Source organism: Manacus vitellinus, unplaced genomic scaffold (assembly GCF_001715985.3).
Source record: "Manacus vitellinus isolate BGI_N305 unplaced genomic scaffold, ASM171598v3 scaffold_107_pilon, whole genome shotgun sequence".
Lineage (NCBI taxonomy): Eukaryota > Metazoa > Chordata > Aves > Passeriformes > Pipridae > Manacus > Manacus vitellinus.
Genome location: NW_021938834.1, coordinates 364,541 through 377,274, shown reverse-complemented (window position 1 = coordinate 377,274; position 12,734 = coordinate 364,541). Strand labels below are relative to the sequence as shown.

At 57.7% G+C, this 12,734-nt stretch overlaps 3 protein-coding genes across 5 annotated transcripts in view; 1 reads left to right on the top strand and 2 right to left on the bottom strand.

Annotated features, from left to right (window-relative positions):
* Window positions 1–344: 344 nt before the first annotated feature.
* IFI30 (IFI30 lysosomal thiol reductase) lies at window positions 345–2,309 on the top strand. Its single transcript, XM_018088708.2, has 7 exons — window positions 345–492; window positions 1,185–1,364; window positions 1,442–1,516; window positions 1,591–1,686; window positions 1,800–1,952; window positions 2,033–2,101; window positions 2,185–2,309. Exons 1-7 carry the CDS (start codon window positions 352–354, stop codon window positions 2,248–2,250), a joined length of 780 nt encoding a protein of 259 aa, XP_017944197.2. The 5' UTR covers window positions 345–351; the 3' UTR covers window positions 2,251–2,309.
* Window positions 2,310–4,004: 1,695 nt separating this feature from the next.
* LOC103767150 (la-related protein 6) lies at window positions 4,005–6,175 on the bottom strand. Its single transcript, XM_018088702.1, has 3 exons — window positions 6,009–6,175; window positions 5,502–5,712; window positions 4,005–5,009 (listed from the first exon to the last, which is right to left on the bottom strand). Exons 1-3 carry the CDS (start codon window positions 6,173–6,175, stop codon window positions 4,005–4,007), a joined length of 1,383 nt encoding a protein of 460 aa, XP_017944191.1.
* Window positions 6,176–8,591: 2,416 nt separating this feature from the next.
* Window positions 8,592–12,734, bottom strand: part of RFX2 (regulatory factor X2) — a 30,625-nt gene continuing 26,482 nt past the window's right edge. For all 3 annotated transcript variants that reach the window (XM_008934072.2, XM_018088685.1, XM_018088686.1), the window contains 2 exons: window positions 10,726–10,768; window positions 8,592–10,595 (listed from right to left, as the gene is read on the bottom strand). In XM_008934072.2, the coding sequence (XP_008932320.1) occupies window positions 10,489–10,595; window positions 10,726–10,768 (150 nt within the window). In that variant the 3' untranslated portion in view covers window positions 8,592–10,488. The remainder of the gene's footprint in view (window positions 10,596–10,725; window positions 10,769–12,734) is intronic.

The window sequence follows — 12,734 nt, the reverse complement described above, 5'->3', positions numbered from 1 at the left end:
CCGGGGGGCTCCAGCACCAGCACCGCCCCGGGGGGGCTGCGCGGGGGCTCGGCAGGGATCCAGCCCCTTCCCTGCTCGGGAAACACCAGGCGTGGGCTGCCCCAGGTCGGGTTTCAGCCCCAGACGCGCCGCAGCCCGCGGGAAGCAGCAACGGCTGGCGGGGCTGTGACCCCGGAGCTCCAGCTCAGCCCCGGGGGGGACAGCAGGGACGGGGTGGCCGGAGCCCCACGTGAGGCGGCAGCGTCACCGCAGAGGCGGGAAGGGCAGGAAGGGCGCAGGAGGCGGGCGCAGCCGAGCTTTAAAAAGTCCCTTGCTGGGACGGGCTCGCTTCCGCGTCACCCCGGCGTCCCCATGGCCCCCACGGTGCCGCTGCCTGCCCTGGCGCTCGTGGCCCTGGTGGCCCTGGTGGCCCCGGGGCTCGGGGTGGCCCCCGGCTGTGACCGCCCTGCCCACCTCTGGTGCAGCTCGCCGGAGATCGCCGTCGCCTGCCAGGTCAGAGCCGCGGGTGTCAGGGCTGCCCCACGCAGGGGAGGGTCATCCCACACGTGGGGACGTGTCCTGCCTGCCCGGCGGCGGGGATGAGGACGCGGGGACGGGGTTGGGGCATCACCTGGCCACGGTACCTGGAGCCAGTGGCGGCTCCGAGCGCTGCTGTGGCACAGGTGGGCACAGCGCGGGGATACTCAGAGCTCCCGTGCCACACCGGCATCCCTGGGGAATTGCTGTGCTCCAGCCGGATCCTGACCCTGGACCCTCCCTGTCCGCCTCCGGCACTTCTACTTTTTAAGCATAAAACGGCTTTTCAGCTTGTTCCTGCCGCGAACAGCCCCAGGCGGTGACAACTGTGTGACGGTGGCTCTGGCAGTGCCCTGTGAGCCCCGCGGGGCTGCAGCCACCACCCGGCAGTGGGTGCAGGGCTGTACCCCCACCCAGGCGTGTCCTGGCCTAAATTTGTTTTCCTCTGAAACAGTTTGGGGAAGTTCTCGTGGAAAACCCCAGCGCTGGGTTTCGGCCACTCACAGGATCCTGCGGCTGCCTGAGGCCCCTGGCCGCTCTCACTTCCCTCTAGCCCTGCACACCCTCATCCCCCTTCTGCCCCACACCTCAGGAGCTTTGCCCCCTGCAAATATTGGGGGTCTGCAGCTGTATCCCCCCTGTGCACCCCAAAACCTCCCCGCACGCAGGTGGAGAACCGCTGCCCCAACCTCCCTCGCCCCGTGGCTGCCCCGGTGGAGCTGAGCCTGTACTATGAAAGCCTGTGCCCAGCGTGCCGTGAGTTCCTGGTCCTGAAGCTCTTCCCCACCTGGCTGCTGCTGCCCTCGGAGATGCTGAACATCACCTTGGTGCCCTATGGCAATGCCCAGGTAGGATCTGGCCGAGCCGGTGCCGCGGGCACTCGCCCCGGTGCCACCGGCCCCGCTCAGACCGGTTGGTCTCGCAGGAGAGGAACGTCAGCGGGAAGTGGGACTTCCAGTGCCAGCACGGCCCCGAGGAGTGTTTGGGCAACATGATCGAGGTGATGGTCCCTGTTCCCATGGTGCTGGCATGGGGGGGTCCAGTGGCCCCGTACCACCCACTCTGTTCCCATAGGCCTGCCTGATGCACGAGGCCAAGAACTTCAGCACCTACTTCCCCATCATCTTCTGCCTGGAGTCGGGCAGCTCCGTCACCAAGAACCTGGAGGCTGTATGTCCCCTCCCCCGTCCCTCATGCCCTGCTGTGGGGATGTCCCTGTGTCTCATGCCCTATAGGGACATCCCTGTCCCCCTGAGTGCCCCGTGTGTCCCCTCTCCTGGCAGTGCCTGCAGATCTATGCCCCAGAGCTGGACAGGGGCCGTATCGCCGCCTGCGTGCAGGGGGACACAGGGATGGCCCTGATGCACCAAAACGCCCAACTGACTGAGGCACTCGACCCCCCACACCAGTTTGTGCCCTGGATTGTCATCAATGGGGTATGGCGGGGGGACCAGTGTGCCAGGCAGGGCTGGGGCACCGTGGGGACCCCCCTGAGCAGCCCCATCTCCCCCCACAGAAGCACACAGATGAGCTGCAGGCACAGGCAGAGGCCTCGCTGCTGGGACTGGTTTGCCACCTCTACCAGGTGGGACAGGGATCTGGGGGGACAGTGGGGCTTGGGGACATGTCCCTGTCCCTGCTGGGCCTCTACTGGCCACTCTCTGGCAGGGGGAGAAGCCTGAAGTCTGTGGGAGCTCAAAGGCCCCGAAGATCCCACTGGGCTGCAGGCGCTGAGGGACGTTGTGGGAGCACCAAGGGAGAGGCCAATAAAAAGGATATTTTTTTGAAAAAAACAAGTATCTGGAGTGGTGTTTTGGGGGGAGCAGGCAGCGGGTGGTCCTGCCCCACCGTGGTGCAAGGGGGAGGGAGCTGGGCATCAGGGCAATGGGACTGCCCTCTTCCTGCACCCAGGGCATGTGACAGGATGTGCCTGGCTCTGCCAGGGAATCACCTGCTCCTGGGGATCACAAAGGAGCCCCTTCAAGATTTCCATGGAAATCTGCTACACCCCTCCCTAAGGAACAGAACATTTGCTCTCTCCAAGCCCTGGGAAGCAGCTCTGATGTCCTTCTTTCTCCTTACACATTAACCATTTCAGCAGCTCTGTGGGCCAAGACCATCCCAGCTCCTACCAGTCCTTCTCCATTCCCAACCAGCAAATCTAGGACAGTGTCTTTCCTGATGGCTCCCTGAGTACTTGAGACAAGAAGTTCTCTCCCACAAACTTGAGGAATTTCCCAGACCTGCTGGCCACAGCAGGAGGCCATTTCCAGCTGGGGGCTGGGAAACTGAAATCCACCGTAAGGACAAGGACTCCCAGTCCAGAGAGTTCTCCTCACTACCTACGGAAAAATCCTCAGTGCTGGGAGATGGACACCATCTCCTACTGCAGCCTGTGCTCGTTTTCCACCCCTTTCATCCTCACCCAGAGGCTCCCAACCACATCATCCCCAACTGTGGGGACTGTTTCAATCCTCTCCCTCACAAAGGGTGACACCTTCCCCTCTCCAGCCCTACCCACCTCTCCTGAACAGCCAGGACTGTCCATCACAGCACTCCAGGTGTGGGACTCATCTACTAATCCTGAGGACATCCCAGCTCTGGGAGCAGACCAAAGGCACTTGCACAGGCAGCCCTCAAAAGCTACCTGTAGGGGGTCAGGGGCACTCCATCTCCCCCTAACTCTTCCCCTCTCCAAGAGGAGCTCTTGGGGCAGGGAGGACACAGTGAGCCCCATCCTGGGAGATGCCAGGGAGCTCAGCCAGGCAGAAGGAACCGTGGCCCTGCCGCCACAGCAGCTCCCAATACATGGTCCTTGGGCCCCTTGAGTCCTTCAGCCCTTGGGGCTCCCCAAACTCTTCTAGTCCTGAGGTGGGGTCCAACCTGAGCGCTGCAGCCAGAGGATGCTCTGGTGGGGGCAGGAGCAGAGGTGACCAACAACCACCAGTCCTGTCCCTCTCAGGTTGAGCCAAGCTGTGCCACCTGCCCTGGGCACACCAAGACCCCACCTGCAGCACACCTACCCACCAATGTCCCCCCCCCAAGAATGACAAGGGAGGCAGACAGGGACCCTCCTGCCCTTGTCTGCAGCTCAGGCAGCAGCAAGACCAGGAAGGGGGGAAAAAGGTATAATTAAAAAAAAAAAAAAAAAAAAAAAAAAAAAAAAAAAAAAAAAAAATCACACCACCAGCCAGAGAGTGCCTGGAAAATTCATCTCTCTTTATTTGCCCATTTCCCATCCAAAACCTGGACCCCATCCTAACTCTGGGCCCCAGGCAAGAACAGTCCCACTGGCATGAGCACAGCACAACTCCTGCTGCTGCTCAGCCTCTCACCTCGAGCATCGTCCTTGTCCCAAAACTTCCGTCCCCTGGAGCAGCTGCACTGCCAGCGCCCACAGCTCTTGGGGCCACGGAGAAATCTTCTGCTCGAGAGAAGGAGGGAAAAGAAAGAAAATAACAAGCCTCAACCCCAAATGCAAAGGAGCCTCAGCGCCGGAGGACAAGCTCTCCGCTCCCAAAGCTGCTGCCAAAGCCTTTCGTGTCATCGGGGCTGTGGGGCAGGTGAAGGACCCCATCCCACAGGCTGAGGGGCTTAGACACCCACTTTGGTGTCAGGGGATTTCCTGGAGGAGGTTCAATATCAGGAGAGGGGCTTCTGCTCCAGGGTCCCCAGGCACCTGTGGTGCCCCCCCAGCCACTGCAGGGGCTCTTGGTGCTGCCGCGGGGGCTGTAGCAGCTGCTGGTTCCCAAGCCCAGCCCAAGAGGAGGGAAAACCTTGCTGCTGGTGAGGAGTGATCCGGTGAAGGCGCTGAAATTCCCAGGCTTGAAGTTGCTGCCAGGCCAGGCAGGTGCCACGGGGTCCTCGTTCAGAAGAAGGGACAGCGGCCCCGAGGCATCATCTGACCCTGGAGAGCTGCAGAGCAGGGAGTCCTCGTGGCTGTAGGGGAGGCTCAGGGCAGCTCCCTGCACCTTCCAGCCTGGCTGATCCACCAGCTCCTCCACCACCTGCCTCTCTTCCCCAGGTTTCCTCCTGTTCCCCTTCCCGCACAGCCGGACCACCTTGATGCCACTGTCACTGTCACGGTGCCCGAGGTCCTCGAAGGCCCTACAGGCGCTGTCCAGGCTCTCGTACTCCACCAGGGCACAGCATCTGCTCAGCAGCTCGGGGAACTTGGCTGAGTATCTCCTCACGTCCGAGGGCAGCTTTCGGCCTGGCCGCAGGACGCGGATGGACGCAATGGCTCCGAAGGGGCTGAACATCCTCAGGATGATCTCCAGGAAGTTCTCCTGGAGCAGTGGCAGCAGCAGTGGGTCCTGCTCCCGGGGCTGCAGCTCCCAGGCCAGCAGCAGTTTGCTGGGGGGGATGCTCAGCAGGGCCTCAGGGATGGGCACCCGGCGCCTCACTTTGGTGCCCTCCTTGTTCACCTCCAGCAGCTCCGAGAATTTCAGGGCATAGAGCGTGAGCTGCCAGTCACGTGTCAGGTACTTCACCTGGGGGAGAGAGGGGGCTGCTGCATGCCTGTGATCTTCTCAGGCAGGGACCACCCTAAACCCATCATCCAGGCAGGCTGCAACCTTATCAACACAAAATCACGGCAAGGCAATGTCCCCCTTCCACATGAGCGGCCTTGGGGTCTGCAGGAAGTCCCCAGTGTCCTCGGGGCTGTGGCAGTAAACCTCAGCTTCCCCATATGTCACACCACCAGCACTTGCCTGGGTTTTTTGCTTAAGAGATGATCTTAAAGCAGCCTGGGGGAGTCATGGGTGAATCCAGCCCCAGGGGTGGTTTGGGGACTGTTCACTGCTCCCCCAGCCACCCTCCCTGCAGGGCATTGAAGTCAGAGAGAGAAGCCCGCTCTGCATCATCGGGGCTTTGCCAGGAACAGCCTGAGGGGAGTCTGGACCTCCCTGTACACTCCACTGGAGACAGCAGAGCACACCTGGACATCTTCCACCCTTCCCACTCCTCCCCAGGTTCCCTACCTTCTTGAAGGATGTCAATAGTTTGATGCTGACAAAGCCCATCTTGTTCTTCTGGACGTGTTTCAGGAGGAAAGCGTCCCTGGCCAGGTTCTCATCGGACAGGTAGAATTCCACCTGAGACACGATCCTGCGGACCAGCTGTGGGTCAGGGAGGGAGCAGCTGCGGTCCAGCAGATCAGAGCCCAAAGCATCACTCGGGTCACGGACCCTTCTGGCAGAGCTGTGGGGACACAGGTGTGAGGTGGGTGGTGCCTTTGGGACATGCAAAGTGTCCCCAAGGGCTCAGCCACGACGGTGGGAGAGTAGAGGCACCAGGGACACCCAGGGCCACCCGCTTTGCCCTGGCTACAGGGAACAACACCAGCCTGTCCCCTGCAAGCCTCCCCAGGCTGGGAGAGCCAGACCATGAACTTAAACATGTTCCAGCCAAGGGACACATTCCCTTGGGGATAAACATAGGGAAAGACCAGGGCTCAGCCCCCCCCTGCACATCCCAACACCACGTACCCGTCGAAGCTCTCCAAGGCGTCCTCCTGGCTGAGCAGGGCGAGTGAGCGGCTCCGCGGGGGGAAGAGGTGCTGTGCCAGGAAGGAATTTCCTTGCACCGGCCCTGGAGTGTTGCATCTGGGCCGGGAATCGAGCCCTGAGGCCACCCCTGAGCTGCATGATGACATTGTCCTTGATCTAGGACATTACACAGGAGAAGGACAGCGCTGGGACACATCCTGACCCTCACCTGAACCCTGCTCGGGGCTGCAGCCCCCAAGCCCAGCCCAGGGAAGGGGGAGTGGAGACAGCTGGGTGTTGTCTCCTTACCTGCTTGGCAGCACTGGGAAGGGTGGAAAGACTTAGCAGTACATTCCAGATACCCAGAGGCAGCAGATCCCAACTCTCCCCAGCTCCAAACTGAGGCTCCCAAAACACAAAGCCAAAAAAATTAAATACAAAAAAAATTTAAAAAAAAAAATTAAAAAAAAAAAAAGGAAAGAGAGAGGGAACCCCTGCTGTGGGGAGGCTGTGGGTTTATAAGCATAACCACCCTGAATGAGTTGTAGGGGTGGTTGTGGATCTGCCCCCAGACCCATCGGCTCCAGGTGAAACCTGTTTGTGGTTAAACTGCCCCAGCTGAGCCCTGGGACCAACCAGGCTCCTCCTGCCTCGGCTGTAGAGGCAGGCCAGGGGCAGCAGGAACAGGGGCAGCAGAATCTGTCCCCTCTGGTACCCAGGGGGACAGTGAATTGATGCCACGAGGCCTCTCGGGCATTGCCTCAGTTTCTCTGCCTTGTGCACGATCAGGAACAGCCATGGGGAGGTGGAGGGAGGAAGATTCAGCCCAGGACATCGATTTTGGCTCTCAGTGCTGCCAGAGTGACTGGCAAAGGTCCTTCTCCCTTCAGAAACACCTCCCACCCCAGTGAGGGAGTAGGAGAGCCCCAGGAATGGGGCAGGGTGTGGGCAGGGTGTGGGCAGGAGGGGGGGGAGGATGGCCCAGGGCTTCAGGACAATGGGGAAGGAGCTCTGGGATGAAACATCACTGTGGTTTGAGCCCCGTGTTGGGCAGGGTGGGAGGGTGAGGACACATGGGGATGAGAACAGGGGGGTCAGAGCAGCAGGGGCTGGGGCAGGTAGGGGGGTGATACTGGGCTGGGAATGATACCAGGGCTTGAAAACTTGGAAGTGTCACTGGCAGGGGTGATGCTGGGAGCCCGGCCCAGCTGACCCTCACTTGTGGGTCCAGACAGGGCTTTGGGTGATGTTTCTGTGCCCTGTGACCACATGGACCAGCCAAGGACTCTTCTGGCACAAGGTTAAGATGCTGTTTCAGTCCGAACGAAAGAGAAATAGCAAGTAAAGAACAGAAGGTGCCTCTGGCGCCTGGTTTCAAATGCGTTTTGGTTTCCATTTGGAGAACTTTGTATCATCTCACTTTGCAAGTGCCTGTGTCCCAGAGGCTCTCCAGATGTAGGTGCCTGTTCTCTGATGCCTCAGTGAGGCACAGCCAAGGCTGTGGGTAAAATCCAGGTGTGCCAGTGCCAGACCATGAAGCTAAACCCACCCCAGTCAAGGGACACATTCCCTTGGGGACAAACAGGAGGCAAGCCCAAGGCTCATCCTGCCTGCACGTACATGTTGAAGTTCTCCATGATGTCCTGGCTGTCACCAGACCAGCAGCATCTCCCAGGCTGGTGGCCTTGCAGCTTCCCCATGCAGGGCTGCTCCTGATAAATCCCTGGGCTGTGCTGCACTGTGGAGCTTGAAGCTCATCCTTTTGGGATGAGTCATAGGGACTGGCAATGTCCAACTGCTTCTGGAACGTTGCACCCCTCTGATTTCTCTGGGGTTGGTGTCAATCCCTGCCATCTCCCCTTCTCCTGCCACCTCCTGGCATTCTCTGCTGGTTGGGAAGAGATGGAAGAGAAAGTCCTGGGATGCTTATGTTGAAATCTCTCTGGATTTGCCCACCTTGGAGGGGTGATGGAGCCAGAGGTAGGCTGAGGATGGGGGGCTGTGTGTACTGTGAGGAGTATTTTGAGCTGTGTTTGCTCTCCACCTGCAGCTCAGGGTCGGGAGGTGCTGCCCAGTTCCCCTGGGGGAAATAACCCCCTGCTTCCAGCCCTGAGGCTCAGTATCCAAAGGAAGAGACTCTGGCTGGTCCAGCCACCCCTGCAAGACTGGGCATAACCCAGAGGGAGGGGGAAGCAAGAGCACAAGGGTGAGAGGCTGAGGCTAAACCTTCCCCCTCCTGAGGGATCTGAGCAGGAATGATCCAGCACTTGTCACATCCCTGTCTCGCTGTTCCCATCCTTTCACTTAGTCTGGAAGCATAATTAAAACATGCTTCCTACGGCCCAATGCTCAGCTTGATCCCTCAGCCTCTCCTCCCCTTTGGGAGTGTAATGGGGAGTTATCCCTACACAGCAGCTGCTGCTCCATGGGGATCCTGCCTTCCTGCAGACACAGGATCCCTGCCCAAAACTGCTGTAAAATACCCTGCACTGGGCAGCTCCTTGCATCTCTCCAAAGTGCTGCAGCATCTCCTGATATCTCCTCTCAGGGAACACAGAAGAAATGGGACCACAACACTCCTTGTACAGGCCTGAGCATTGGATACATGTTTATTGCTATTCAGGTTAGGCTTGGAATTCTGTGCATGGGGTTTAGGTGGTTCCTCAGACTCCTCACACGGTGCTGCAGATCTCCAGAGCATCTTGTTTGCAGGTTGGGGTCCCTTGGTGAAAGAGCCAATGTTCCAGCTGAACTTCCCACCACCCTCAGTGGGAACAGGGGAGTTAAGACTTGGTTGCTCAGCTGTTTTTTTGAACCCTCTTATCTCATCAGCAGGATCCAAAACACTGGACTCTGACTCCAGGAGTTCTGGTTGTTATTTACATTTAAATTTGCCTTTCTCACTTCTCTCCTTCTCTCATTTCACTCCATTTCCATATGAGACGCTTACAGACAACGATAATAGCACGGGACAGTCAGAGGGAAAATGTGCCACTACACACACTTTGGTTTCACTGGCCATTTCTAATGTGTTTTAAAGTGTCACAGCTACCTTAGTACTACTGGGAACGAGGAAATAAAGAGATTTGGACAGAATATACTCTGCTATGCAAATGTACACGAGACCCCTGGAAAAGCTCACACCAAATACTGCATCATTAGAAACCATAATAATAAAAGCTACTTATGACACGGCCTTTATTCACAGAAAGATTTGCCCCGGGGCTTTGTTTTTGCAGTTTGGCTTGATGATACCCCCCCCCTCCTCTGCCCTGTAGCCCACAACACCCCAGTGCAGTCCACATCATCCCAGTGTAATCCACCTCAGCACAGACCCCACAGGACATGGAAAGGGAGAAGAGACCCTACTGAGCTCCCCTGGCTCAGCCCCACAGGAGCCACCGGGAAAAGGCAAAGGGATTTAGAGAGGGGAAATGTCACCAGAGTGCTGAGCTCCCCTGGGTCCATGACAGCCCCTCATGACATGAGATGAGCTGTTGGATCAGTCTTAGCTGTGCTGGCTCTCCTGGAGCTGGGGGGAAGCAGGAACATGGCCCATGCTAAGGCACTGTGGTCACATCCCCTCGCCCTGCTCCGGACACGGCTGCACCTCCTTCAGCATTACAGCTGGACATGGAGTGGGAATTTCACACACCCCAGGACGTGGGGCCAGTGCCCCTCTGCCTGGGCACCCTGGGGGATAGGGGTGCCATGGGATTGTCACAGGATTGCCCACAGGCAGTGAACACACTCTGCAACCGGCTGCCACTTCCTTGGAGTCCTTTGGTATCTTGAGTTGGCCTGACGGTGTCCCGGGAGCATTCAGGGATCAGTGGTGAAATGCCAAGCTGGGGAGACATGGGAGCAGGTGGGAATGCTCGTCCTGTAGTCCCAGAGCACTCCTGTGTCCATCAGGATCAGAGGGATGTGCAGCCTGGAGTGGGTACAAGAGAGACCAACTGTCCTGTCCTCTGCGGTGCAAGTGATTTGGCAAAGCCAGAGCCAGGACAGCTTGTCTGGAAAGGCTGCAGGGGAAGCGTCAGGTATTTTTCCTTCCTCTCGGGCACTGATTGGTTCAAGTTCGTATCACAGTGAAGTCTGAGAAGTGAGGAAGGAACCCAAACCACCTTCCCTGAAGGAGAAAGCCTCACTTGTCTGTCTCACTCTGGCTGGGGAGGGAGGACAGGCTCTCCCAGCCAGGCACATCCAATCTGCTGCTGACCACGGAGGCTTCCATCCCTTGGGAGCAGACTCTGGAGCTTCTCCCTCCAGACAGCAGCCACATTGGAGGGAAGAGGGTGGCCAAACCAGCCCCATCCCAGCGCCTGCCCTGGCGCTGGGATCCATCCTCGAACACAAGTAAACATGAAAGAGAAACTAAGAGGCACTAAGAACGCAGATCTGGGGAGGCTCAGGCTTGGGACCATCCAACCTGGCTCTGGATGTCTTTGTCCAGCTGGAGAGGAGCTGTGTGCCTGGCTCAGATCTCCTGCAGGGAGTGGCCGGGGTCGCTGCGCTCCCGCTTCACCAGTGGCTCCCCCACGGCCCGGTCTGTGTCCACCTCAGAGCCCAGCTCACTGATGTCATCTGCAAGGACATGGCTCAGCATCAGAGAGGGGACCAGAGGGAAGGGGAGCTTTTTCCCAGCAGAGCAGGCTGGAAGAGCCAGCACAAAGATCCCCCTCCCACCCTGACCCAGAGGACTTCCCTCGTGTACCTTTGTCCAGCAGTGTTGGAGACAGGGATGTGAGGTCACCAAACTGAAAGAAAAGGGAGTTACAAGGTCAGTGAGGCTTTGCAGACCCAAAGTGCCAGACCTGCTCAATGGCCTCAGTCACCAAACAGTTCCAACAAAGAGCTTAAGTGCCCAGGAGAGACCATGAGCATCAGCAGTGCTGGTGATGGAGAGCAGAAAGCAAAACCAACCACATGTTTGGGGGGGGGGAGGGGAAAGCCTCTTGTTGCCATTTAAACTACCCCTTCCCCCCCAATCCAGGGGAGTATCAAGCTCTAGACCAGAGGGAGAAATTTTTCCATCTCCCAGGTGATGTCAGAGTGCAAAGGATGCGCTTTTTCTCCAGCCTTTTGCATCTTTTGGGCAATGCCCCTCTCCTGCTCTCCCTTCACTCCATCTCTCTGCAAAGCCTTTGCAGTCATGTCAGAGAGCGTGTGGTGTGTGAGGCCACGGTGCCAACTGGAACCAGAGAGCTGAGGGTACCTGTGGTTCTGGAGACGTGTTGTCTCTCTCAATGACAAGGTCTGAAACACCAAATTGCTACAAAAATAATGCTGAAAAGTCATGGAAAGGTGGGCAGCAGCAGAAGCTGAGGAGAGCTCCAGAGAAAGCTCAGTGGAAATGGAAGTACACAATTCCTCCTCCTTTGCTGGGAAGAATCAGCCTCCTCCTGGAGAACAGGAATATTGCAAGGGTTTAATGAAGGAAAAAACTGAGGGAGGAAAGCCTCCCACAGCTGGGTTTTGCAGGAAGTCTTTCATGTTCCTTTAATATCAGTAAAGGCAGAGGTTTTGCAAGGCACAGTGGGAACTCAGAGGGAATAGTGGGAACTCAGAGCGCTGCAGTTGGAGCAGCAGCGTGGGAGGGGAAGGGAAAGGCTTTGGTTTGCCTGGCTCCCCACATGAGCTCCCTGGAAGGAAGAAAACAGCATGAGCTTCAAGGAGCAAATGAGCTCAGTTTTAATCTCACAGTAGTTTCTATATTGCTGTCACAGGTTCAGCTGGGGCTTTTAACTCTGCATTTCAGAGGGAAAAACTGGATGTGGCCCCAGCTAGGCAGGACAGGACTTGCCTGCAAGCCAGGCACCAGTTGCTGCCTGACTGATGAACAAAAAGAAACCCAAACCCTCACAAACAGCACAAACAACCCATAATTTCTCTTCTTCACCTCAAAAACAGAGAGTGTGACTGTGCATGTAACACTGGAACTTGCAGAGGCCTGAAGAAATTCAATTACTGAAAGGAACTTTTGGACCTTTTTGCTTCACTTAGTGTTTGATGGCAGGAATCCCAAAGTCAGGGTTCTCTCCACAGGTTATGGAGAGAAAGAGGGAGATCCTTTTCCTCCCTCCTCCAGGCCTCCAAAGCCCAGCTGCTCCACAATCCACCAGCTCATGGAAGATGCTCCAGGAGCTCCATCCTTGTGCCAGACACTCAAAACAACTCAGCAAATCCTTTGGTTATGAAACATGTTGAGGACACTGTGTGGTTTGTGAACCAAGTGTGTCTCTGGTGAGGCCACACCTCGAGTGCTGTGTCCAGCTCTGGGCCCCTCGGTTCAGGAAGGCCATGGAGGGGCTGGAGTGGGTCCAAAGAAGGGCAACAAGGCTGGTGAAGGGTTTGGAGCACAAATGCTGTGAGGAGAGGCTGAGGGAGCTGGGGGGACTCAGCCTGGAGAGGAGGAGGCTCAGGGGAGACCTCCTCACTCTCTGCAACTCCCTGCCAGGAGGGGGAACTGGGGGGGTGTGGGGCTCTTCTAGCAATAGAGTAACAGGACATAGCCTCAGGCTGCACCAGGGGAGGTTTAGGTTGGACATCAGGAAGAAGTTCTTCACATAAAGGGTGACTGGGCATTGGAATGGGCTGCCCACGGAGGGGGTGGAGTCCCCATCCCTGGAGGTGTTTAAGGACAGCCTGGATGTGGCATCAGTGCCATGGGCTGGGTGACAAGGTGATGTTGGGTCATGGGTTGGACCCGATGACCTCAGAGGT

Excerpts from the sequence above, each read along its gene's own strand:
- LOC103767150 (XM_018088702.1), bottom strand. The coding sequence starts at position 6,175 with ATGTCATCATGCAGCTCAGGGGTGGCCTCAGGGCTCGATTCCCGGCCC. Across the intron at positions 5,713-6,008 it reads GCCTTGGAGAGCTTCGACGG|AAGGGTCCGTGACCCGAGTG; the intron begins GTACGTGGTGTT and ends CAGCTCTGCCAG. Across the intron at positions 5,010-5,501 it reads TATTGACATCCTTCAAGAAG|GTGAAGTACCTGACACGTGA; the intron begins GTAGGGAACCTG and ends TCTCTCCCCCAG.
- IFI30 (XM_018088708.2), top strand. The coding sequence starts at position 352 with ATGGCCCCCACGGTGCCGCTGCCTGCCCTGGCGCTCGTGGCCCTGGTG. Across the intron at positions 1,517-1,590 it reads GTTTGGGCAACATGATCGAG|GCCTGCCTGATGCACGAGGC; the intron begins GTGATGGTCCCT and ends CTGTTCCCATAG. Across the intron at positions 1,953-2,032 it reads CCTGGATTGTCATCAATGGG|AAGCACACAGATGAGCTGCA; the intron begins GTATGGCGGGGG and ends CTCCCCCCACAG.